The 27,578-nt window shown below is 42.8% G+C and overlaps 1 protein-coding gene across 1 annotated transcript in view; it reads left to right on the forward strand.

The window, feature by feature from the left end:
• The window catches only part of SSU72 (SSU72 homolog, RNA polymerase II CTD phosphatase), a 46,947-nt gene that overhangs the window by 3,506 nt on the left and 15,863 nt on the right, over positions 1–27,578 (forward strand). Inside the window, exon 2 of the mRNA XM_018562351.1 lies at positions 12,399–12,542. Coding sequence (XP_018417853.1) covers positions 12,399–12,542 — 144 coding nt within the window. The remainder of the gene's footprint in view (positions 1–12,398; positions 12,543–27,578) is intronic.

The raw sequence follows: 27,578 nt of genomic DNA on the forward strand, positions 1-27,578 counted from the left end.
CGCACTGGATCGCATCCCGGCCGGTCACCATTGAAAGAATCTCTCACCTGATGTATGCCTAAGGCCCTGGTAAGAGCGGGCAGTTGATCCACGTTTTTACCTCACTCTTCTCCGAACTGCCTAACTAAAATATAGTGGCCGCTCATACTTGTAAACATGTCATTTTAAACAGCCCTAGGCAGGTGGTGCCTCTTGCTATATGGGACCATGCCACAACAAAGTGGGTACTCGGCTGTGGCCTGATATTGCAATAGAAAATCCTTATTGGGATAAAAAAAGCATTCAGGAGGCAGCTATATGGTCTAAACGCACCAGCCGCTGCTCTACCACATCTTTGAAGTGATCCACCTCAAAAAGCTTTTTGGAGGGGTGGTGGAGCCTGTCTGAACAAGGCCTGAGGCCACGTTCACACTGAGCGATTTATCGCACGGTAATTCCCGAGATATCGCGGCTATTTACCGCACGATATCGCTCTCCAATGCATGGCAATGGGGCAAAGGGTCCCGCTGTCGCGGGTCGTGCGTTGCTACAGCAGGACCCTTTTTGGAGCGGATTTTGCCGCGATTCAATGCTTTTCAATGCAAGCATTTGCACGATATTGCGTGACAAATCGCACGACAAACATGCGATTTGCGAATCGCCAAGTGTGAATGGGGCCTTAGTGTGAGCAATTTAGACTTGTGAAATTTTAGCTTCACTTGCTGTGTATACAGTTAGGGTTCTTCACTGTGAAGAAAAGGAATACCAGTCCTTTCAAAACTTGGGTCTAAACACACCATTTTCTGCAGTCTCTAATGGTAGAGCTTTTTGATCTCAAAATAAAACTTGTTAAACTCTTCTGGTTGTTCTGGAGGTATAAAAGGATACAGTTGTCTGTTCCTGCCCAGGCTTGGTGTAAACGGGTGTCTGTGATCAGTTAAGGTCAGTAGGAGATGCCGTGTAATTTTATTAATATTGACTCTAGATGGAGAAAGCAAAGTACGAACTGATCTGTAATACCCATGTTTAGTAGACCTAACGACTGAGGATGCACAAATGCAATTTTTTTGGTATTGAGTATGGATATTTAAGTTTTCGGTACTTCCGGTAGCATGGAGCCAGCTTCCCGGGCAATCAGAAACCGCGCACCGTGTCATTACCCAACGTCCAGCATCTTGATTGCTTGGGAAGCCTGCTCCATGCTGTTTGGCCGGCTCCATGTTTCCCGGCCAAGACAGCTCCATGTTCCCTCGCAGCACTGCCAGTCAGAGGAAATCTCCCTCTAACCGGAATTTCAGGTATCAGGGAAGGTATCGAAGCAAACTCTCTGTATCGGTGCATCCCTTCTAACGACCATTAGGTGTAGGGGTAGGGTGGTCATGGTTGTCGTCCTGCAATTGATCAGTGATGTACAACGTGGATAAGCTTGTTGGTACCCTTCCACACAACAAAAACAACCGACGGATTTCTTTTGAAATAACGTTAAACTGACCTTATGCTTTATTCCAGTGTTTTTGAACCTTTTTTGTGCAAAGGCACACTTTTTTCATGAAAAAAATCACGAAGTTGAAAAACGCTGCTTTATTCTATGACATACCAAATGTTTGTGGATGTTTGTGAGACAATTGCTTTGAATTTCATCACGTTTCACGAGGAATAAAGCATTGGTTCAATGAGCTTTAAGATTACCAACAGATTTTTCTTGTCTGTATGTGTTTATTTCAAAATGCAGATACTGCTTGACACAATGTAGAGTCTGCTTAGACATTTTCCCAGGTTTACTGTAAATACTGTCATATGTCGTTACACCTCTATTGCTACAGCTTTAGTCACCTGGAATGTTGCTCTCATGGTGAACTGACTGGAATGGTGAGAAATTGCGGTGCTGATTTGATGTAATTTGTCTGCATGAGGGCTTTCACAGTTGTCATTTCCTTACCTATATTATTGTGAGTTGTCCTGTTGGTCTTGATCCCAGTGCCTGAATAGTACAGTAGATTGTGTGCATTATATACCTAGGTCCAGTTTGGTACACTGTAATGTTATTGGTTTTGTCTGGATTTTTAGATCTGCTTTATTTAGTACATAAACAAATGTTGCCTTATTTGTGTTTTTCACTTAAAGGAAACCTGTGTGTATAGAAGTATGGAGGCTGCCATTTAGTTTTTTCTTGCTTTTTTGAAATTGCTAGTTGCCTGACTTTAAGCTGGCCGTGAAACCACTTTCCATCCACTGTGAATTGCACAGCTATAATTACAAGTAATCATCCAAAACTAATGTAAAATCCATGAGCCTGATCAATTTGTGAAGTAGAAACTGGGCAATAAACTTTCAGATGTTCTTAAAAGAATTAAGAACAGAAAGTGAACCCATGGCAATTTTTAAATTTCTCCAATCATCTTCCAGGCCAGCAACCTGAAAGATGATTGGCTCCTCCTACAGGAAACACAAACCAAAAAGAGGTAATTTCCAGGCAGTGCTTCTTCCTCTTCTTCCAGGCTGGAAGACTAGTATCGGTGCTGTTACCGAGTATTTGGGTGAATTCTTGTACACGCCCAAATGCCCCAATACCTTCCCAGATACCAGAGCTTTCGGTCAGACGAAGATCTCCTCTGACCGGCAGTGCCGTTGGGTAACGAGGAGCCGGCTTCCCGGGCAATCAGGAAGCCTGGTGGCGAGTAATGACCCGCCTCACGGCTTCCTGATTTGGCCGGGAAGCCGGCCCCATGCCAGCGGAAGTAAAGGTACTCTGTATCAGCGAGTACCACAAGGAAAATATTGGTACTCGATACCTGAAAACCGGTATCAGTGCATCCCTAATTTTATGATTTTTACAGAAAGTGGAAACTGTGTACTGGGGGCCCTATCAAGTTGCCACGGGTATGGCCCGCTTCAGGCTGATGTAATGGTTTCAGTACTTTGAATCACTTACTTGCCACGAGTATTCTAAATCAGGAGCACTGTCTTCAGTTGCTTAATGCTTTTTCCTGGTCAGTGGTTCATAATGTACTGAATTCATAGGATTATTGTAAAAATCAGGCAACTATCTTTTTAAAGTGGTTGGGAATATGAGCCCCTGTATTTCATTCAGGTTTCCTTTAAATTGAAGCTGTAAGTAGAAATTTGATCGTTTTTTATTGATTATTTCTTCTTAAAGGTTCCAGCTCCGGGGTTGTCATCTCGTAACGTTCAAGCTGACAGCTCCAGAGCTTACATCTTTCTTATTCGGCTCATTTTGGAACAGGGACAACTTTTAGGTATGACACTTTGAGGGCCTGTCTTATCAAGGGATTGTTGCTTCTAGCATTTTTCAGATATAATTACTACCCTGGGATCTTGCAGACAGTAAATCCTATCCTGGCGCACTTTCCAAATAGAGTAAGTGACTTCTTTTAAAGGTCCAGGGCTTATTTCCAGAGTTATAATTAAAGTGGATCCACCAGTAATTTTACAAGTCTGCATGCCTGTGTAGTCCTGACGGGTATACCAAAATATACAACAATATCGTTAAAAATTAAAATAACTGTACATTATATACTAAAAGTAGACTTCATATGGGTGTTTTAAGGTAACAACTACAACCCCTGGTAACACATGATCGATGGCATGTCGCAGTGCCTGCAGTTTTGCACACCTTGCAAAGCAAGCGAACACCCATGTGTTGCAGGGCACCATAAGCTTTTGGTGCATTAACTGCCCATTCAAAAGTGGGTTGAAATAATTATTTGATCCCCTGCATATTTTGTAAGTTTGCCCACTTATAAAGAAATGAAGGGTCTATAATTTTTATCATAGGTGTATTTTAAATAACAGAGCAGTTCAGTTGCAGTTCAGTGAGCAAAATAATTATTTGATCCCCCAAGCAAAACATGACTTGGTGTAGAAACCCTTGTTGGCAAGCACAGAGGTAAGATGTTTCTTGTATTTGGTTACCAGGTTTGCACACATCTCGGGAGGGATTTTGGTCCACTCTTCTTTACAGATTCTCTCTAAATCCCTAAGGTTTGATGGCTGTCGCTTGGCAACTTGAAGTTTCACCTCCCACCATACATTTTCTAAAGGATTAAGGTCTGGAGACTGGCTAGGCCACTCCATGACATTTTAATGTGCTTCTTCTATGTGGTCATAGTCAGCATTTATCTTCCTCCAAACGCGGTGAGCCGAGTTAATGCCAGAGCTCAATTTTGGTCTCATCTGAATGCCGCTCTTTCTCCCAATCCTATGAATTATTTAGATGTTCATTGGCACACTTCAGACGGGCCTGTATATGGGCCGCCTTGAGGAGGGGGACCTTGCAGGATCTCAATTCATGGCGGTGTATTGTGTTACCAATGGTTTGTCTGGTGACTGGTCACAACTGCCTTGATCATTCACAAGCTCCTCCTGTGTAGTTCTGGGCTGGTCCCTCACTTTTTTCTCATGATCATCCTTACCCCATGAGGCGAAATCTTACATGGCGCTCCAGACCGAGGGCGATTGATGGTTATTTTGTATTCCTTCCATATGCGAATAATCGTTACAACAATTGTTGCCTTCTCACTAAGCATCTTGCTGATAGTCTTGTAGCCCATTCCAGCCTTTGTGCAGGTCTACAATCCTTGTCCCTAATGTCCTTTGACAGCTCTTTGGTCTTGCCCATGGTGGTGAGGTTTGAATGGAAGAAAGAGATTCTGTGGACAGGTGTCTTGTATATACATAATGAGTTGTCATTAAGAGCACCTTCATAAATTGACAGGACTAATCTGTGTACCACATAGCCAGTCTGTGGGAGGAGCCAGAATTATGGTTGCTTGGTAGGGGATCAAATACTTTACTCACTGAACTGCAACTCAATTTATAACATTTGTGTCATGTGTTTTTTTTTGTTTTGTTTTTCTGGTATTTTGTCTATCATTTTAAAGTACACCTATGATAAAAATTATAGACCTTTTAATTTCTTAAGTGGGCAAACCTACAACATTTGCAGGGATCAAATCATTATTTTCCCCACTAAGTGTGCCTAGGCTAAGAGGTGCAATCTAGAGGATTTCATCGGCCTGCAGTAAAACTATACTGCGCCAGACAGAAGGAAGCATTTCCTCCATTTTCCTTCCCTATAATCCCTAATGGTAGGACCATGTCAGACTTGTGATCCATGGAAGCAGGGCATGCATAGCCTTAACTTGGCCTGTAACATTTACATCAAATTACAAAATTAGAGGAAGCAAGAAATTCATCTTTGTGAGATGACCTGTACACGCAACCCAGACAGTAAAAACTAGTGCACAGGCAAACAGGACTTACTCAGCAGAGATACCTGGAAGAAGGCTTTTAGTCTAGGAAGTAGACATGGATTCTGAATGATGTCTTAAGATGTTGCTGGCCTTCTGGAAAGTATGACACAAGAAGGGTACTGTGCTCTTTGTGAGGCGCTATAAATACCTGCAAGTCTTGCACTTAACACGTTACCTTGCATGTGTGCATGTAACATGGAAAAAAAATAGATATCTGGCACAGTCATCTGTGTTTACTAGAATAGCTCACTGCTGCTTCGTACCGTTTCCAGTGGTTAGATTTACTTGGGGGGGGGCTTTGGCATGTTATTACATTGATGTGGAAATGTACTGTAACTGGAAAAACCCTCCTGCTCCCTGAATGCATTGTGGTTTTGTTTCCCCTAGTGTCAGCTGAATACCAATATGAGACAGTATGCAGTTCATTTGTCCTGCCTTACTATTTCACATGGACTGAAATATTTCCTTTGTGCCGTAACAAACATTTAAAATATTTAAATGCTTTAAAAAAAAAAATCTAATCTCTAAATTACCAGACCCCCCCCCCCGATAGTACCACGGTGGGTGGGTTCTTCTCACACAGTGACTCCGTGTTGTACACTTGAATGAAGTGCCTGGTAGTCAAGAATAGTTTCTTTAGGCAATCCTGTTTTTTTTTTTTATTTGTAAGGCAGTACTGTATTCCCTGGATCCATCTAGTAGCCATTCATTGATGTGAATCTCGTTTACACAGTGAAGTGTGTGTGTGTGTGTGTGTGTGTTGATAGTTTCTACTATCTGCATGGAGTTTGCATGTTCTCCCTGTGCTTACGTGGGTTTCCTCCCACAATCCAAAGAGGTGCTGGAAGGTTAAATAGCTGCTGTGTAAATTGGCCATAGTATGTGAGATGGGGACCTTTTAGATTGTAAACTCCTTCAGGACAGGGACAGATTTGACTGTAAATTGGCAGCACTATATAAATACAATAAAGCCATAGTGCAAGATCCTCACCGCACCTGCGAGCGGGAACAGCCCTCAATCAGCTTTTCCTTCAGCAGTGCCAGTATTTAAGTTAGTAAACCCAGGGTGCACCACTGTTTCATGCTTGGAGAGGATTGCAGTCATGTGACTGGTATATTACCATGGGCAGAGTAATAATTGTACTACTATTGGCTTAACCCAGGGCGGGACAAATTATTATGGAATTCAGGAGCCTGCTGGATTTCTTTAGGAGCCAGCTCCATTGAGAACCCCAAAAGTTAGGCTCCAGCTATAAATTTTAAGGCGCTTTGGCTACTTGGACCATGGTTTGGCTAATTGTGATCTGTCCAGTCCTGGCTTACCCTAACTTTCTCAGAAGTGAACCTTCTTATGGTAGAACTAAATAGGAAAGCTGCCATAGTCTTGACCTGGGGCTTAATTTGAGGGCAGCACTACAGATGATTACTACTAGTATGTAGCTCAATGGTTACTTTCAGCAGACATGAATTTGACAGATTCACCTTTTTTTAGGCTGGCTTTAAACTTGTGCATTGTGGAACCTTGTTGTAAAATGTTAGTGACACGTTGGCTTTTAATGTCACCCCAACACACTTGCAGTAATTCCCAAAGCACCTATGCTAAAGAGCTCCACCCACACACCACAATTTTAAAAAATTTAGAAAGAGTTGGAAATGGTTTAAATATTTGCCAGTTTATTTTTGATTGTCTGCTTTTTTGGAATATTTTCCCTCACTTCCTACAAGGTGAGGGGGGAATTCCCCTCTTATATGGTTGTCCCTTGACCAGATGTCCCCAATTGAAGATTTGTTCTTGTCTATCCGGGTGACAACACAGAAATGTTGAATTTCTGATCGATCTCACACTCTACCTAGCAGGACAAAGACAACAATAAATACTGACAGGTTTTAACCCTTCCCTGCTCATTTCCTAACAAAACAAAAAAAATGTTGGTGGGGCCATGCATGCATTCGTACATGCATGCATGCATTGAAAATAGGCCGTACAGCGTGTTATGGGATGAACGGGTGTAAAGGGGCCCCTGCTCTGGCTGTAGGAACGTCGTAGCATTTTTACCTTTGCAGTACATTAATAACATACCGGTCTGTGTGCAGTTCCAGGGATTGAACTTCTGGTCACTACATTTTTGGTCAGTTTGGTGACCAGGATGTATTAAAGATTCCAGCTGGAGCTCTCTATCTCTCCCAGTTTTTTTTTGTGTGGCTTTTTTGGCCATCCTAGTTAAGTCTACAACTTTTTTTTGTTTTTTTTCTTATAGCAATATCAGTATTTTTCAGGAAATGGCTTTTTCTTAATTCTTTGCTCCTCTTGAAGCTGATCGCCAGGTCTGAATACTACAGTCAGTACCATTTTCAGTGGCCACGATGAATACCATCAGGCTGTTTGACAATTTCAGCCAGCTGATGGATGCCTTCTGGTAAGATGGGGACTGTTTAAATAGCCAGGCGATGACCATGTATAGGCTCACGTTGGGAGTTCTTTCCTTTTTATTGCTTCGTGTTCAAGATCTGTCATGCAGAATAAACTAAAGCTTGTTTTACAATGGGCAGAACTGTAGTGGTTGTTGTAGGGGTGGCTTAAGACATCTGTAATGTAAAGGGTTGTGTGGGTACCTGTTGCTGGTTTATTTGGAAAGCACATTTGATTTAAAACTTTTTTGTAAATAAGTCTACCTCGGAGGCATTTGGGGGTTTTATTGGTGGGTTTGAATCGCCTACTTGGTTCTTTATGTATCTTCAAGAAGTATTGGGAGAGTAAAATGTACTCTTCCCAAAACTTAGAGACGGCGTGTGATACTGCAGCTGTCACATGTTGGCTCTATAGATCGAAAGCCAAGCGTTCAGGCACCGCTGATCACTCAGCTCACAGCTTCTCTCTGCAGAGAGTGGTGACAGTTGCTGCTCCCCACAGGGATTCCTCTCTATTCCCTCTCTCTTCCTCCAGCACTCTTTGCAAGGACTGGGAGGGAGGAGGGCGGGCGCAACTTCCTCTGGCTCTACAGAGGCAGAGCCAGCTGTCAATCAGGCAGAGCCGTGGATCCCAACAATATTGTCAGATCTTTCATGGCTGCAGTGCAGCTCTGTGTTGTCAGCAAATAGCAACCAGTAGCCTTCTAGATGATGACCTTGCATCAGGAGTTCATGTACTCTTTTGACCCAGAAGAGGACAAAGGCAAAGAAAAGCTTTAGTTCTCTTAATTGTTGATCACAAGGTAGGTTAAATCTCCACTCTGTTCTGTAAAATACTCGCTTAAAAAGGTTTCAGCTCTGAAGTTCGATATTTAGTGCGGTAGAGGATCCATCCCGGCAGCATGATGCTGTAGGCTGTAGTTTTGTCATTGCAAATGTTTTCTCACTGCTCGAGGCACACAGCTAAGAGACCAGAGAGTGTCTTCACTTTTGAACCATGAAAAACTCATGCTTTGAAATCCCTCCTGACTCCTGAGTAACTAAAGCTCACAACTCCATAAGCATTGGGCAGATCTCTGAACTGAGGAAAAATATTGACTTGGCCGCCATTGTTTATCTGCTTTGATCACTTTTGATCTATTTTATAGCTCACAAGTGTTAGCTAGAACTTCCCAGCATTTATGCAAAACTTGAATATTAGCTTTAGGTGGCGTTGTAGTGTCTGAAGTTCGGTTTAGTAGTAACTACAAAATGTCCTTTGCAAATAGTTGAGGGGCTTTTCTTCCACAATTGTAGTGATTTTGTTGATCAGTTGCTAAATCCAGTGTTTTGAGTTGGTTACAAAATCCACATCTTGTAGCTACACTACCTAACCCACTACTCCTAGGGCTAGGGCTGCAACCAACTAATCGATGAGAATAGTTGCCAACTATTCTCATCGATTAGTTGGTTGGATCGTCTAGCTCTCTCCTCCATGCTGGGATCAGGGCACAGCAAGCGGTGGGTGGGTGAAATAGCCAGCCTGCTATTGCAATTTGAAATGGCCAATAGCAGGCTGGCCATTGCACCAGCCCACTACCTGCTGTATTTACATTCAGTTGCCGTCTGTGGAATCTTGCCACTGGCAGCCGTAATTCCCTGGTTGAAGCTATTCAAGCGCCATGTGCTTACAATACAATTATTATAAAAGGTGGGGAAAAGGTCCTTTTCGTTTTCGGCCTGACAAATTCTTTTGCAGGAGGTGCGTTGCAATGCCATTCATTTCACTGAAACCCTAAATGCGCCTCCCACCCACAGTGTAATCGCCTGCATTAGAACGCACGGTAATGCAATGCCGTGCGATTGCAAAAAATTGTGCATCCAGTTTTATTCTGAAGTTAACTTTGTAACACAATTTGTGTATTTTATTTTAAATTAAGGATGGTATTAAACATTTTATTGTAAACGATCGAAAAAATAATCAGCCAACTAATCAATTATGAAAATAATTATTAGTTGCAGCCCTACTGCTGTGACAGCCAGGCTTTGTAGCTGCAGGGACATGTTTTGTGTATTTTACAAGTTTCTACTAAAATTCTTGAGTTGTATCCCTTTAATAAAGCATAAACATTATGATTAAATTGTCAACATTGGCTGTTTCATCAAATTAATAAAAATTCATTAGGGCTGGAACAACTAATCGATATCGATTGTGATAATCGCTGTCAACGGTTCATTATCGATTTAGTAGACTTTCGGTCATTTGAATCAGCCCAGGCGCCACCACTGCTGATTGACAGCGGGCAGTGGGCGGGTGCAATAGCCAGGCTGCTATTGGCTATTTCAAATTGCAATAGCAAACTGGCTATTGCACACACCCACTACCTGCTGTGTTTACATTACCTGGCCCGAAGCTTTTCAAGCAATGTGTACTCGAATAGCTCCTTAGAAGGGGAAAGGTGACCCTGGGGGTTTCATAGACCCCCTAATGTCACGCCAAAGAAAACCTGTCCTCTCCAATGTGCTATCACATGGGTGGATTTTAAGTGATAGCAATAAAGTTAACAAAAGTGTAAAAAAAAAAAAGGTAAAATTATAAATACCAAAAAAAAAAAAAGTAAAGTGTAATTGATTATGCAAATAATTGTTAGTTGCAGCCCTGAAATTCATTGTCAAATGTTTCAGCTGACCCAAGTGCAATCAGTTAATTAATGAAAATTCAGGAATGGGTGCAGGTATAGATTAACACAAAAGCAATAGTAGCACTCTTTTGTTTGGGGCAGAGCTTCGATCTCTTGTGCGCCGGGTAGGTTCTGCACTGTCGCAGCGTTTCTCATCCAGTGGTATTTATACTCCAGGATCTACTTCTGAGGTTCAGCAGATTTTTTGCGCAAGCCCTAGGGACCCATTCACACCCTGCCACGTTTGTGGGACTTTGGCGACATACGTTCTGTATTTTTTCCCATGCCTTTGGGGTACCCTTACCTAGTAGCAGCACAGGTGTGTTTCTGCGTTTGTGGGCATGCGTCGAAGCCTGCACGTTTGACCTGCGTTCACAAAACGCCCTGGTGCAAATGGGGCCTTAAAAAGAAATGTGATTTTTGTAATTTAGTTGAAATTTACATTGTAGAAAACTATTTTAGAGCTATATAAATGTACACCTGCAGAGGGGTCTTCTGAATAAGGAAAACCATACATTGTGGTATGAGGGGCAAATAATCTGTAATGTTAGGGGAGTGGTCACTGCTGGCATGAACCTTGTGGTGGCTGCATATTGATGGTAGTCTTTACTTTAGAAAGTTAAAAAAAATACTGGCAGTTTATTTAAAGTGACCCTGTCACCTTCAATGGCATTACATTTGCAGCACCCTGCAGTAAACAAAAATAATCCCTTTTCTGGCAGGAAATCTGTTGACATGTGTTTTCTTAAAGTTCAGGTGTTGCTCCTATCTGATACTTTTGGTTGTGTCTGACAGTGTCTCCCGCTGTCCCCCACATCCCTACTGTGTTCTATTGTGACATAGAAGTCAGTGGGAGGAATCAAAGTGGCCAGTGCGGACAAGCTCTCCAGCACACCCGGAAGTTCTTATAGCAGCAGCTCCTGGATCACATCAGGAGCGTTGGGAAAGGTGAACATTCCTCATCTATTGTTGCAGGGTGCAGCCAGTTTTATTTCATTGAGAAAGAGACTGGGTCACGTTAAAGCCCTAAGTTAAGTTGGTGGTTACCTGTGACGAGGTTCCCATCTAGCCCTAGTAGGTGCCACTGGCCCACTCTTTTGTAGACGTGCACCTGTACAGGATCCCCAGACTGATGTTTCTTTTCTGTAGTTATTTGGAAAGTACTGGTGGGAGTAGCGGGTGACATTTTGCATAAGAGATGGGTTGTGCAGTGAACTGGTCTTTTTAACTTGTGTTGTCGAACGATCAGGCTCTCAGCGTCATTGCCTTCTCGCATGTCTTAGGGGCATCACTTGCAATAAACCAGTCAATATATTAAGTAGGCCCACCATCTTTTGTTTTGTCATGTGACTTTATAGGCCAGATGATTATTGTACCTAATTTAATAATGTAGTGGTATACTCAAGTGACATCCCATCTCATTGTAACAAACATTTATACAGTCTTTGCATTTTTCCTGCTTAACCTTCCAATTTTTTTTTTCTAGTGGACATCGTGATTTGATTGGGCTGTACATGTTTGCGGTTATAAAGCGCAAAGCCACCCACAAACTTACTGTTAGCGTGTATAGTCCGCCATAAAGAAATATAGGACGCACATCAGTAGATTCATTAATTATTCCTTGTCTAGTCGGTCCCCCTCTGGTATAGTACTGCTGGGTTGTGGTTGCCTGAAGCCTTGCTGTCTTTTGTCAGAGGTACTTTGAAACGCTTCCCGGACCCTGGCTCCCTCTTATTACAGGGGGTCGACTCCTGAGGACCCCTGGCATTAATGCCCTGTCCGCCTCCTCCCCTTCTGGGGTAGTGCAGGTGGCCAGCGGAGGTGCAGTGTGACAGTGGTTCCTGGGTTTCTGGCAGCCGGTGATCTTCCTCGCTCCAGCCCCAGAATGTAGGTGAACCCTCAATGTGTGTATTAGCAAAAATGCTGCTTCGGATGTTCTGTATTATGTTTTTACAACTTTTAACTTAGTACCAGGATTAAAATGTTAAATGTTCTTTATCGTATTGCTTTCTGTGCTACATGAGAATAGACAGTAAAACACATTAATGCTTTTGTCTGTTCTCTTTTTTTCTTACAGCAAACGAGCCTTCAATGTCCGATCTTTTGGAACAGGAACACATGTTAAACTTCCCGGACCAGCACCGGACAAGCCAAATGTTTACGATTTCAAAACTACATATGAACAGATGTACAATGATCTCCTTAAGAAAGACAAAGAACTGTATCCCCGGGGAATTCATTTTGTTTAAACCAAAAAGGTTTCAACTCTTAAAGGTGTAAATCATAATTTTACATTTGCAGCTCCTCCATGTGGAATTGTAGGCAGGTATAACATGAGAATTGTGGTATGGTTCGGGGTGCAGGTAATGGTAAATACTGCATGTGTCAGCTGATTTAAGGATCAGGATAGTGACGTTCCTCTGTGTTCCAGGTACAGAGATGTGCTTACATTAGACTGGTTGTAAGTTTTTTGTTTGGAGCATTAAAAAAAAAATCTTTTTAAGGCTCACTGTCCTTGCAAGGAGATAGTTCATAACAATGAGTGTATGGACTATAAACATGGACAGAATTGGTCACGGGTAAGTATAATCCGCAGCTGAAAAATTGCAGGTTTATTTTTGTGTAGGGCAGCATTAGGTCATACTGTTACAACTCGAGGAACCTTCATTATTGGAATTTAACCTTGTATCTTCTCTTTAAATTTTGAAGCAACAATTCACCTTATGCATCACTAGTAGTTATTTTTTTGTCCTTAATAGTATCTCTTTTCTCTTTACTATTACCTAGTGATAGAGGTATTTGTGCGTGTGAAAGCTTTGTATGGACACTGCTTACAAAGAGGCAAGACCAGTCAAAATTTACATCTACGTGGCCATTCAGATTCTTTGTAGCTCATTTTATTGTCATGTAAGGCAGCTAGCAGTTTAGATATTGTCATGTGTGCCTTAATTTCCCAGAATCCCACAGCTAGACCCTGCTTGAGCTACTCGTACAAACGAACAGGTTGACATTGGCTATGAACCTCATTCAGCCTTCTGTTGCACACTATTACCAGTCAGTCAAGTTTAGATTCTCACTATTAACCACTTCAAAACCAGGTATTTAGACCCCCTTCCTGGCCAGGCCATTTTTCAGTGTTCAGCGCTGCAGTACTTTGACTGAAGTTTATTCCGTCATGCAACACCGTACTGAAATTAATTTTATACCATTTTTTTAGGGACAGATAGAGCTTTATTTTGGTGGTATTTAATCGCCACTGGGGGTTTTATTTTTTACTATAATTAGGAAAAATTAAAGAAAATTTTGAAAAAAATAAGTTTTTTTACATTATGTTAGGAAACATTTTATTACCCAGTTTTTTGGTAAAATATAAAAGTCAGGGTCACGTCGGATAAATAGACACCAAACATGTCAAGCTTTAAAATTGCACGCACCCGCGAAATCTCAGAAAACTACCATACCCAAAACGTTCTTGTTTGACACATTAAGGTGTGTTTAGGACATGTATAACTGTTTTCTTTTTGTTTTTTTAGGCTACATCCTTTTCATGCAGACATGGCCAAAAATATTGGCACCCCTGCATTTCTGTCAGATAATGCACCACTCCGCACAGAAAAGTGTTGCCATTACAAATGTTTCGGCATTCTCATGTTTCTTTTGTTTGTATTTGTATGACACACAAGTGGAGAAAAAAAAAAGCCAAATCTGACACATTCCACGCAAAACTCCAAGAGGACTGGACAAAATTATTGGCACCCTCAATTAATATATGGCAGCCCAGGCCTAGGAAAAAATAACTGAAATCAATGGCTTCCTATAACCATCAATGAGTTTCTTACACCTCTCTACAGGACTTTTGGACCATTCTTCTTTCACCAACTGCTGTTCTGAGATCTCTCCACAGGTGCTCTGTGGGATTTAGATCTGGACTAATTCTGACCTGTCCAGTACTCCCCATTGTTTGTCTGAAAACCATTGCTGGGTGCTTTTTGACATGTGCTTTGGGTCATTGTCCTCTGACGGAGACTCAACTTTCTGACACTGGGCCCTACATTGCACCTCAATTCTTTTGGTAGTCTTCAGATTTCATAATGCCATGCACACAGCCAAGACATCCAGTGCCTGAAGCAGCAAAGCAACCCCAAAACATCAGTGAAACTCCACCATGTCTGACCTGTAGGGACTATATTTTTTTCTTCCATGAGAATGCCTAAACATTTGTCATTGCAACAATTTTCTGTGTGAGGTGATGCATTATCTGACAGAAATGCAGGGGTGCCAATATTTTGGGCCATGACTGTATATGGTAGTTGGCTTGTGCACCATACATGCTGAAATAATGGGCAGTGCTTAAGTACTGCACTACTTTCAAACCATCATCTTCATACCTCGAGTATGATCTTTTCACAAAACGATCATTTTAGTACTCATTCTTTTTAGGAACGAGCAAGCTGAAATAATACACTTTAGACATGTAAGTTCAGTCTACAGTATAATTCGTAAGAGAATAGCCTTCACAGTGGATGGACAGGACAGGGGCAGCTTTCCTAAAGGTAGCCAATAAAGAACTGCTGTCTGCATGTTATTTGCCCATCACAAGATCTGGCCCAGAGAAATATTTCTGTGGTACCGCATAAGTCATCCTTATACATGTCTCTGGAATGTGATTTCATAGGGGGTGATTTACTCACCTAAACACACGCACTAGGTGCGTGTGATTTTTACACAGCAAAACGTATTTATCAACCAAAAAGTCTCTAAAAGCATATTTCCACTAATGCCATATATGGAAAAATCATGCACATGATGCATATATAATGCTGCTTCACAGTTTAGACAAATATGGTTAGCTCATGCATTTACATTCCTGCATTCATCAAAGCAAGCAACACAACATAGAGCTAATTTACACAACATCACCTTGCAAATTCATGCAGGGCTTTGCACAACACACCTGCTGGGTGTGTACACACTACAAAGGTGTCTAGATTCCACCCATAGATCATGCTGGGAGGGAACACACTACAGAGGTGTATACATGTTCGTGGTGTGTTTATAAGGTTAGTAAATCAACCCCATGGTGACAGTTCAAATGCACATTTTACTGCCTTTTGTATGCATGTGACCCACAATTATTTGCCATGGAGCTTGGTTGCAAAGGAACTGCTAGGAAAGGATCATGCTTGTTCAGTTACCACCTTTATTGCATTCATATATACATAGAATATTAGCATTTTCCTTTTCCGCTCCTCAAACACGCTTCTCTTTTTTTGATTTTCTTTTTATTTACATTGGGAACATTTTTCTCCTTTCTGGTTTTTTTTTCCTTTTTTTTTGTTTCCCTGCTTTTTATTTTTTTTCACTTTTTGCCATTCCTTTTTTTTATCGTAACTAGTGTAGTACCTAGATCCATAAAAATGTGTTTACTTAAATGTTACACACTGGTGCGCCAACATGTTTTCTACCTCGAGACTCTTGGGTGGCTGGGTTTACTAGCAATTACCTCACAGTGGCCTAGACAATAACAGCACAAGGTTTCCAGACTCCAAAAACAATAAACTCCAGGATAGTCGGATATCTTGAGGTGGTGGAGGTATGGGACCAGAACGCCAAGTACCTCCTGTATGCCTCCAAATTCTCAACTGACTCTTTCCTGTTTTGATGCATTAACTGTTGTAGTTGCTGCTTCAGCAACTGTAAGCATGTCCCATGGAAGTCTGTAGGGAATATTCAGCCACAAAGCTACCTGCCTACAGTAAGGGAACATTTAGATGATGTGAGACCTTCAAAAGAATGAAATAATTGAGCAGGGGCTTACAGGTAAGTACAATTCTTGATACACCCCTATCACAACATAGTTTCTAGATGTCAGGGTGGCCTCCTTTTTTAATGCATGCATTAAACATAAATCTCCTGTACCTTTCCTAGATTGGCCAAATCCTCCTCTTTTATGTGCTCCCCTCCCCCAGACAGTGCGCCGGGGGGGGGGGGGGTTGGAGTTCAGCAACAGAGGCTGCTTTCAATGCAGTGGGCAGGACTAGGCTTGGTGCTGACTGACAATGTACAGGCTTGTGAATTAGCAGTGACGATGTTGTTAGCCATACCCCTGCAACATTTTTTCACCCCACTGGGCACAGCCTACATGAGTTACAGCACTGTTCTGAATTCAGAGGCAGCATTGTTGCTACACCATCATAGGAGGCTGTATAATGTGGACAGCACTGGCATGCTCAACAGATTTTTGCTTGAAAATCATCCATGAATGGTCTTTTGAACGATAATCGATGGGACACCAACGATTTTAACTACTGTACTCCTGGCCGAAATTCTTCGATCAGTCAGGCGGGAAAACTTTTTTTGAAATCGTGTGAAAGTTGATGGATTAGTGGTGGTTTCATACAAAAAAATTGCAGCAAGAACTTTGCACATGCGCAAACAAAAATCGTTCTGTCGATTGATGTCGATAGGTGAGTTAGTATTGCTAACGAATGATTATCCAAATCGACATTGGTCTGTGTGTGATGGGCTATCTGAGCTAGAATCTAAGGCAACGAAGATTCCTGATCCAAAATCTGTAGGTGATTGGCCAGCTTTAGAATAATGTGTAAGTGTATATGCACTTCTGATTCAGTGCTGTAGCACATTTTTTTTTAATTGAAAGCTTTAGTAATATTAAGTGTCCCACTTCTTAAATGCAGTCACATGTGGATGAGGAATCCTCAGTACTTCAGGCAAGTTCTTCCATCTGATTTATCTGAAAGGAGTGTTACTTTCACTTTTATTTTGGACCTTTTCTATCTCATCCAGAACTCAATCCTTTAGTGATGATCCAGTTCAGAAGTCACTGCAACATCTCTGGATATGTGGGGGAAGAGCATATCTCCCCAGGAGTAGTGTCCTAGCCAGTGGATGGAGAACAATGAAAACGAAAAGTGTGGCTCATATTCTCATTCATTCTCTCTCCCTTCCTCCCCTGACACGATTGTGTAGAACAGGGGTGCCCATAAGGTCGATGGCGATCTACCAGTGTCCTCTCCTCCCGCCTGTGGGTCCTCTCTGGATCCCCGCTGCTCTCCCCATTTGTATGCAGCGGGGATCTGAGAAGTGAAGGAACCACTGCAGCCGCGTTGGGTGCAGAGGACAGAGCCGCTGTCGCAGAACTATGGCCGAGCGGTGAGGCGAGAGAGACGCTCGGCCAGGTTCTGACAGCTGGCGCCTCTCTCTCCCCTCACTGCTCGGCCTTAGTTCTGTGACAGCGTCTATTCTCAATGCGGAGAAGCACTCTGTACAGAAGCTCCTCATTCAGAAACTTGATGATAGTAAAATAGTTTCTGAATGAATGGGAAGCCTCTGCTTTCCATTCATTTTGAACAGAGGCTGCAGAAAAAGAGATTGAGGACGCTTTTAGGCTGAATGTGTCAGGCGCTGCAGGTGGAAAGGGGCAGGACACCTCTCCCCATGTGCAACGTCGGCCACCCGAGCAACACGGGAGGACAAGACGCCGGGGCCTCTAGGACTCACTGGAATGTAAGCTGACCGACTCCCTGCGTTCAGGGGCGGGAGGGGGTGGGGTTGTATTGAAGTCAATGGCACCACAGCCGTGCCCCCCACCCACAGTGCGATCGCCCGCACCCGGAACGCAGGCACATTAGTGCCTGCATTCTGGTCCAGTACGATCTGCAAAAATAGTGCTCGCAGCATTTTTTGCGGATCGCACTGAACTGGAACGCAGGCACTAATGTGCCTGGGTTCCGGGTGCAGGCGAAATGGAATTACCCGTTCAAAGTTTTGGCGAACGTTCCTTCGCCAGTACAGGTGTACTATATGTACCCCATACTGCTGTCCAGTGCAGCCCTGTGTCATGGATTTTGAATTTTGCTCTCAAATTGCAAGCACTCGTTGGTGCTGACCAATGAGAAGCGCTTCTTAGCATAGTTAAATACGGTTTTGGGTAAAAAGTAAATTGTCATGAGGGACAAGTAGATTGGACCCCACTTTAGTCCTTGGACAAATAGATTTGTTTTTTTATTTCCACACCACTGGCATTGGTTCCAGTTTAGGCAAAGAAGCATGTACAGGTTGCACTACAGACACCTCCCATACGGTAGTTTTGGAAAGGTGACAATCTGACCCCATCAATTTGATTCGCTGTCCTGGTACAAGCATCCAGATCAGTTTTGACTTTACTTGCAAACTTGTTCTATGTAAGTGACTTGCTATTGGAAGTGGAGATAGCAAGGCACTTTCAAGAGGTCTGCAATGCAAGCCCCTCCATTACTCTCAGGCATGTTTTCTTAAAAGCAACCCTGTCTCTACACTACTACACTGCTGCTGTACCTAGGAAATAAGAAAGCAACATCTTGCTTCTCCTGCCACCAAAACTGCTCTAATCCCAAGAAATCTTGTCTTCTGCAGGAACAGACCCCTTCCTGGAGTGTCGGTCTCCTGGTCCCCCTCAGACTTCTTTAGTTCCTCCTGTTGATCTCACCACTACAGGACATCGAACACCTCTCTCTCCTCTTCTGGAAAATGTCCCAGTTTATTTTATTTTCCCTTGCTCCTGTCGTGAGAAACTGCTTTTGTCTATTAATTTTCTCATTGTGACATCCCCAGGCTTGTAAAAGCTGCTTCTGTTGATGGAGGAATGCTCCCTAGAACTACATCTACCAAGAGCTCGTTTCCTACACCGCCTCCTGCGAGTCAAGGCTGCATTGTTTTGAAGGGGAAAAGATCTGTGTATGCATGTGAAGTGGGACAGAGAAGGGTGAGGATAGGCGGAAAGTGGTTTTGTAAGGCCAGCAGGCCGAAACAAGAGGTTAGAAACCCACTAGTTTTTCTGTCAGATCAGCAGCCATTTTCTTGCACAGTTTTTAAAGGGCTTGAGGAGAGGCGAACCGAACTTTTCAATTCTTTTTTTTTTTTGCCTCCGACGTGAATGGAGTGTTCAGCATGAGCCAGTCTTACCTCTTAAGTGTTGCCCTCCAATAGTTTCCACCTATAACAGTGCTTTCCTTCACTGATCTACAGCTGCCAGAGCCACCTTCACAGAAGCTTCTCTTGCTGTCATTGTCTTCGCCAAAAAGGTGACCACTGATGCAACTCCCACCATCCCGGCCCTATATCTCACCATATGGCAACATTGCACATGATCAGAAGACAGTGGTCCCAAAAAAGTGTTGCTAGCAAATAAGGAAATTTCGTTTTTTGGAAAAAAAAAAAATTCTGCCAAAAGCTGCAATTCCACATTATAGATTTCAAAACAATGCGTAGTTAAATAAAAATGTAGTTTCCATTTTGTTTTAGACCAGTCAAGCCTTGGAATCCGTCGGGTCATACACTTCTTATTGGTAAAGCCTAGAATTGCTTCTGTAATTTTAACTTCTATCTTTAGTTTATTATGCTATTCTTTCCCTATACTGATTTGATCTTTTTCTTCCTTTTTTTTTTTTTTTTTTTTATTTTTTTTTTTTTTTTTTCCCTTGCCAAACATTACACCTCGTTTTGGCTTGCTTAAGCTCGGGTTTTTTTCCCTCTCGTGTATAGCCAGGCCAGTCCCGGTGGGTGACTGCTTCAGTAATGAAGTTCACCTCAGTGTCCCAATGAGTAAAAGTAAATAAGACAGTTTCAGTCTACTGTGTCTGAAATGGTGAGACAGCCCTAAAGCCCGCTGTACCAGTCGGACCATGCTGATGGGTTCCTGCCTGCAGGAAATAGGGCTGTCCTCTCAAGCCAGTTGGTATGTTCTTTGCTGTGTGAGGAGTGAAGGCTGTGGGCAAATATTGATAGAGCTGGGGGCCTGTCAGAGTGGCCCTACAATTCTCACCGACCACAGCCACACAACACGGTCCCCAACTGTCTTCAGACCACAATCGGATACTGGGAGGAGGCGAAGGAGGTCAGCTTGTCTTCATTTTAAGTTTTTTCTTTTTGGGTCTTACGTAATCTTGAAGTCATATTACCTCTCAATCCAGTTGCCCCTTCAACCTACCTACTGGTACCACAGTACTTTTAACTTCTCCTTGGGTCTACAAAAAAAAGTGTGCACCTATACATGTACTTGTAGCTAAAATATGAAACCTGTACAACATTAGTGTAGCAAATATAAACCTGTTAGTACAGGGAGGATGGTAACCCAAGCTGTCCTTTCCTGCACTTACCAGCCACTGTCTTATGCTTGCTGTTTTATGCTCTGTGCTTCTTCTGCAGATGCTGCCTGCCATCATATCCTTTTGCACACGCCTCCTGCAGATTGTCTATCATTTACTCTGCAGTCATACTGCCGCCTGTTATACTCTCTGCACTCTACTTTTTGCCCAGCTGCCTGCCTCCCTACCCTTTGAATGTCTCTACAGCACTGCCCTCCACACTCCCTACTTCCCTCCCAGCACTACCCTCCATAATTGTAATGTCAGGCACACCTTTTCTAGTATTATTTAAAGCACTTGTATTACAATGACCTTAAGCCCAGCATTGCTTCTGAACTTGTGGACTGCTGCTGCAGATTAAAAACAAACCAGATAGGCATTATCCACCCTATACAGTTTATCCACCCTATACAGTTTGGTGTTCTGGCTTTTTATTTTAGACCTCCATGTACCATAAGTGTTAGATGCCATATTAGTTCCTCCCAGTATATTCAAATATATGCATCATGGCCAGATGTAGAGATTTGCACTGGCTTGTTGCCATACAACTGTTATACTGTACAGTTGTAATCAAAATTATTCAACATCCATTGCAAATCACATTTATTGGCAACATTTACAGACTAAGCGGTTTGCAAAAAATTAATGTTTTAAGTGGTTTCCCCAAATTCAACTGAAAATAAAACTTTTAATGACTTCTGCAGTCTCAATGATTCCACCCCTTAATGGCCAGCATCTTTAGTAGAGAACCTTTTTGCTGTTAGGACCTGCTGCAAACAAAATGCATAACCAGACACCAGCTTCTTCCAGCATTCCTGATGAATCTTGGCCCGTTCCTAATGAGCGACGGCCTCCTGTTCTTGTGTTTGCGTGCTGCAACCACCTTCTTCAAATCCCACCAGAGATTTTCTATGGGGTTCAAGTCGGGTGACTAAAATGGCCACTGTAGAATCTTCCTGGACTTCTGCAACCAGGCCTTTGTGGAATTTGAGGTATACTCGAGATCATTGTCATTTTGGAAGATCCAACGACCCCCCAAGCTTCAGCTTCCTCCTAGGATTTCCTGATACTTCACTGAATCCATCTCCAGAGCATCACCAAGCCACTATTATACTTAAAAGAGGACTATGGGGTAAATGTTTTCCCCCATAGTTCTCAAGTGTCACGGGAGGACCCTAGCATCCTCCTGTGACCAAAGCTCCGTATATCGCGAGCTACAGTATACGGAGAGCGCCGCAGCCGGGACGGATCCCGACAATGCTGTCGAGATCCCCCTAGCTGCGAGAGTGACAGCTGGCTCTGCCTATCTAGAGGCAGACCCAGCTGTACCCGCCCCGTCCGTTCCTCCAGTCAGTGCTGGAGGATCGGGGAGGGGGGATTCCCTGCTGGGAGCCGTGACTTACAGTCACGGCTCTCTGCAGTGAGATGATCTAGAAGAGAGCAAGCGACGGTATGTGTTTGCTCACTTCCCGATCTATTGAGGCGACGTGTGACAGTTTCATTGTCGCACGTCGGCTCAAACTATGAGGATGAGGGATTTTCACTCGCCTCATACTTCTCCTTTTTAACTATAGGCAGAGTGTTATTTTCTGTGTATTCTTCCTCCAGACATAGGGCTAAAGAGTTCCAGTTTTGTTTCATTGCTTCACAGAACAGAATCCCCAAAAATCTTATTTTATGATTTTTGAGCATATTGTAGATGACTTTACTTGTGCTTTTGGGTCGGTAGTGGTGTATGTCTTGGAGTTCTGGCATGGAAACCTGTATTTCGTACGTGCCTTACTGTGCAAACTGAAATCTCAGCATCTGTTACCGCCAAGTCTTGCTGCAGGTCTTCTGCAGTCACTCGGGTTTTTCTCAACCTGCCTTTTCAGAAATCTGTTTGGCAGCCGTTGATGGCTTCCTTTTTTTTGCCCTGTCCAGGTGGTGTAACCACTGTTCCAATAACTTTGAACTTGTGAACTAGGCTTCCAACAGTGTCTCTAGGGACTACCAGAGCCTTCCCTGTCTTATTTTTGTATCCTATTCCTTGTTTGTGAAGGGCGATCTCTCTTTTTTACTTTTTTGGACCATTCTTTGACTTTGCCATATTAACATGCAGTAAAACATGACACTCGGCAAACCCCTAGCCAGTTCAGGTATTTCATGTGTTGTAGCTCAAGCACACCTTGTGCAGCCAATGAAGCCCTTGCTCAGTTGCATCAGGTGTGCTTGAAGCAACACCTGTTTTGTAGATGTGTGCTCTTGTGAGGGATTCTATTCAGGGGGTTGAATAATTTTGAGACTGCTAAAGTCATTAAACGTTGAATTTGGGGAAAACACTTGAAACATTCGATGTGTTGACCTATTTCAATTGCTTTTTGTTTGATTTGTTAATTGCAGACAACTGAAAGTTTGTAAATGTTTCCCAATAAACTGGAATTTGTAATGGGGGTTGAATGTTGACTGCAATGGTATGAATCCATAATTACAGGAGACTGCTGCATCAAGAGCCTGCTAAAGAGCTTTCCAAGTTACAGGAGACCTCACTGCTGCAATATTTCAACCTGGCATTTAAGGCATGGTTCCCCGTGCTTTTTATTTCAAGTAGGCCCAGTTTCCTAAACTGCAGCAGCAGATTTTACCATGGCCTGAATAATCTTACTTTGTGGGTAACTGGCTGGTACAAGGGATTCTGTGTATTTTATGAATCCCATTAAAGTGAAACTGAAGACCCTATAACAGGGTGAAGTATACATACTAGGCCCCTCTAGAGGATATCAGTATGACTTCTTTTTTCTGTGTACTGGAAGTCCTGAGGTGCTAGGGTATGACAATTTTTAGACCTCCCCTCAAAGAGCCTGGTCTGCCTCCTGAATTTTTTTTGCCTGCAAGGCTAGTGCAAGAAGGAGAATGAAATGTGTGGCTCCAGCATTCCTTTTAATATTTTTGCTCTTTTTCCTTCACATTGCATGATGTCAGAAGTATATAGGAGGTGATCTACAGAATCGTGCTAAAGACTATGGGACATCATGGCTCTTAGGTTGCTGGCACCAGTTTTGAATTAGTACTGCTTTTTAACCCTCATAGAAGCAGGTATTCCTGATTTTTTTTTTTTAGTTAAAGGATCATTAAAGCTAGCAAGCAGTAGATAGATGCGTTAACAAAAGGGTTCACACCTGTGTCTCTGCCGCACGCTCCCATCCGAAGATCTGAAGATTCTCTGGCACGCGCCAAGGATCATGGGGCGGACACATGCGCAGTAGAGATCTTCGGCCGGGAGACGAGAGACACAAGGTAAGTTAACGGAAGCAGCGTGAACCCGCACAGACACCGTGGGACAGGAAGAGACAGGAGTCGGATCGGAGAACGCCACCAGCGCTGGAGGAACTCTTGAAAATTACAGGAAAGAAGATGATCGGATAAAGAGGCATCATTTAAGGTAAGTCCAGCATCAGCACCAGCACAGTGGGGGGGCATTTTAGGCTTTAGTAAAGTAAGCTAACACTAGTAAAAAATATATAAAGTCCATATTATAAACAAAGCATTTGTGAGCAGTCGCCAGATAATTTGATACATCTATCCCATCATTGGTACCTACATTTTTGAAGTCCAGGAATAATGGCTCCTTGAGTACAAGCATTGTCTGTCTGGCCCTAGACTATTTACATGACACTTTTGTATCCATTATTCGTCATCTAATCTGAAGTGTTCCCATCCAAATAAGGCAGTCCAAGATTTTAAATCAAAGCCAGCCAAACACTGTCAAAACAAGGGAATAATTTTCCTGTCTGCTTGGTTAAAGTGTCCAGCCTCCCCTTCAGCAGATAGTGGTACCCTGCAGGAAGTCCAATTGTTAACCCCTTTTTATGCGAAGTTTTACAGAGATCAAATATGTGCAAAGAGGCTACAATGTTGTCTGGTATGTACATCTGCTCAATCACACTGGCAGATATGTTGGGAGATTCCTCCCCCCCCACACCCCCTGTAATGACACTGTGTAAGCTGAGGTTAGAAAGTGTGCTTCTGAATAAATAACTTCTATTTTATATCCAGAGAAGCAGATGTATTTAAATTGGATTAGTTAATGGACTACTGTAACGTGCTTACAATAAACTTTTGAAACTTTAGGGAAATGGAACATTTGTTTAATTATGCTTACATCTTTACGACGTCCACCAAGAGATAATGTCTTATCTGCAAAGTATTCAGGTATGATTACATAATGTTATGGCATTTTTTTTTTTTTATAACTCCATTTACAGCAACAGCTGAGACTGAAGACAAACTGTCTTACCGTATGACTGTATGTTGTTTTGGGCCAATAAAATGCCCTCTTGTAAACTTTTGCTTTAGTGTGACTTTCCTTAAACAGTTTTATGGCGCCCCGGGCTCTTGTCTGGCTCCACTTGTTGTATTTAAATGGATGTACCATTGGCTGAGGTTAGAGTAGCCATCCGTATTAATGGTCCATGACAGCCCCATATTGACTTTTTTAGATTTCATAACTGTAGAGAACCATATTTTAAGTGTATTTCATTTATAGATGAGATCTGATGAGTTATAAACCACAAATGCCTACTTGGAAACTAAGCAGCTCCCATTCACTTATGTTTGAAATTGGTCATGGCACTGCCATCAAGGGCTTTTCAATTTTATTTTCTCATGCCATTTCCCAGCTTGTGTAACTTGCTTATGCCACCAATGGTCCTTTTTGAACCTGCCCATGCCATTATTGGCTAGTTATTAAAGTGGTACTGTTGCTATCATATTGTAGTACTTCCTAGACATATCACACTATCTTAATCTCATATCACACTACTTCCTAGAACTTTTCTCCATAAGGCCTTGTTGGCAACAGGGGTTATAATGAGACAGACAGAACTCTACCTGCCACATATAATATCTAACTGTTTTAACATGGCAACATTTTTTTTAAGTGTGATCAAAGTGATGGTTGAGCGCAGCTTCTGGCCCCTTATCCCCTGTCCACCTCCTTCTCTGCTGACATGATCTGAGACTTCAGATTTGCCATTCAGCCCCAACTGCAAATGAAAATTGGTATTCTTACTGGAGCCATCAAGAATGTAAAACATGCACCTCTTCCCAGGCTATGGACATGAAAAGTTTTTACAGATTCTTGGCAAGAAGTTAAGAGAACTATGGGGTAAGTGTTTTTCCCCATAGTTCTCTTAAGGGTCACGGTAAGACCTATACGTGACCCAAAGATCAGTATACCGCGAGCTACAGCTCACGGTATACTGAGACCACCGCAGCCGGGACGGATCCTGACATTACTGTTGAGATCCACCCAGCTGCGTGAGGGACAGCTGGCTCTGTCCATCTAGAGGCAGAGCCAGCTGTACCTGTCCCCATCCCCCCCCCCGTCCGTCCGTCCGTTCCTCCAGTCAGCGGTGGAGAATTGGAGCGGGGAGGGGGGAATCCCTGCACAGAGACGTGACTGTTAGTCGCGGCTTTCTGCAGGGAGGTGAGCGAGCGACGGTATGTGTTCGCTCACTTCCCGATCTATTGAACTGACCAGTGACAGTTTCCTTGTCGCACTTTGGCTCGAACTATGAGGATGTGATTTTCCCCCCCTCACCTCATCTCATAGTTCTCCTTTAAATAATTTTTGAAACAAGTCCTCGCTTATCTCTCCTGGCTGTTTGTGCTGTGAAGTAATTCATTGTCGGAGACCATGTCGCTTTTTAGACAGCTTGTAGCAACAAACCGACCAGGTTTCTGCTGTATTGAGAAATAACAAGAGGAGCTGTGATTTTCAGTTCCTCTGTTGTGAACTTAAGATTAACACCTTCCCATTGGCTCTACGCATATATGTGGCAGCATGACTGGTGGGCTTTAAATCTGGGTTACCACATATCTGCATACACCTAATGGAGCTGTTCTGTGCGGAGTATGTTCACACAACACAGTGACTGAGCTGCCACCAGTGGCTCCTGATCACTTTTTAGTTCAGCAACTGGTGGGATGGGCTTCTGATCGCATAAACACTGAAAGCCGTCTCCGTGACCACTTGATCAGGAAGCCCGTCTCCAACTCCCAGCATGAAAGCTTCAGCTACACTGGAAACCTTACTTTTCCTTTTTACCCTGACATGCATTGCAGCAAGTCGTGATGCGCTGCAGCTCAACAAGATGTGATGAAATTCAACTGCCATCTTTTTCCAGCTGCACAATGGAAAACAATACTTTTTGCTGTATCCATGTGCCTGGACTTTGACCAACGAAAGTGGTGCGTGCTGCGACTACACTCTTTATCAGCTGCACCCACACTGTGACCACGCTATCAGACTGCTCCAAATCGCTGTTTGCAATCAGGAACCCATAGGATGGACTCCCAATCATGTAATCACTGTGACAGCCAGTCACAGCAATCACATGATCGGAAACTCCTCTCGCATGAAGATACTTAATGGGATGGGAGTTTGTGGAAAGAGATTTTAATAAATGTAAGTACTTTAATGTACATAGCCTGGCCACAGGTTCATTTTAAGGTCCAGCTTCAGTCTACTGAGCAGGTCCAAGCCCTGATAAGGATGCTCCCGCTTTTGCTAAAGAGTGGGTACGGGTGACCTTTGTGTTTTTGGCGGGTTCATAATGTGTTCAGTAGATCACAGCACCTAATACGTGTAATGACCCTGTGGCAGGAACAATGTAATGTTTTAGTTCAGGGTTGTGGGGGGGGGGGGTTTCCCCTAGGCAATCATACAACATGACCTCATACCAATTGGGATAATTACATATTCGTTTCGGGTATTTCACGCTCCATATATTGCAAGATTTTAAAACATTAAAGTACAACTTATGTGATATACCTGTGACTCTTCCTATATAGTCTAGTCCAAAACCTTGAATATGTTATTGGTGGTAAAGTCCATGCAGATCTGACTGCCATATGAGCGAGGGGGAGTGGTGTGAAGTCTGCGTTAGTCTGTTAGTTTTAAAGAATCTATTAATCGTAGGATTCACCTTTTTGTAGTGTATGGACTTTTCACTTTTGTATGACTGTGTAAAGGCATTTTACTTACCTGATCCCCACTCTTTCACCTTTGGGTTATACTGCTGCCTACAGGAGGATTGGAGAGTGGTAAAAAAAAAAAAAACACCACTTTA

This window comes from Nanorana parkeri, unplaced genomic scaffold (assembly GCF_000935625.1).
Source record: "Nanorana parkeri isolate BGI_ZX_2015 unplaced genomic scaffold, ASM93562v1 scaffold573, whole genome shotgun sequence".
Classification (NCBI taxonomy): Eukaryota; Metazoa; Chordata; class Amphibia; order Anura; family Dicroglossidae; genus Nanorana; species Nanorana parkeri.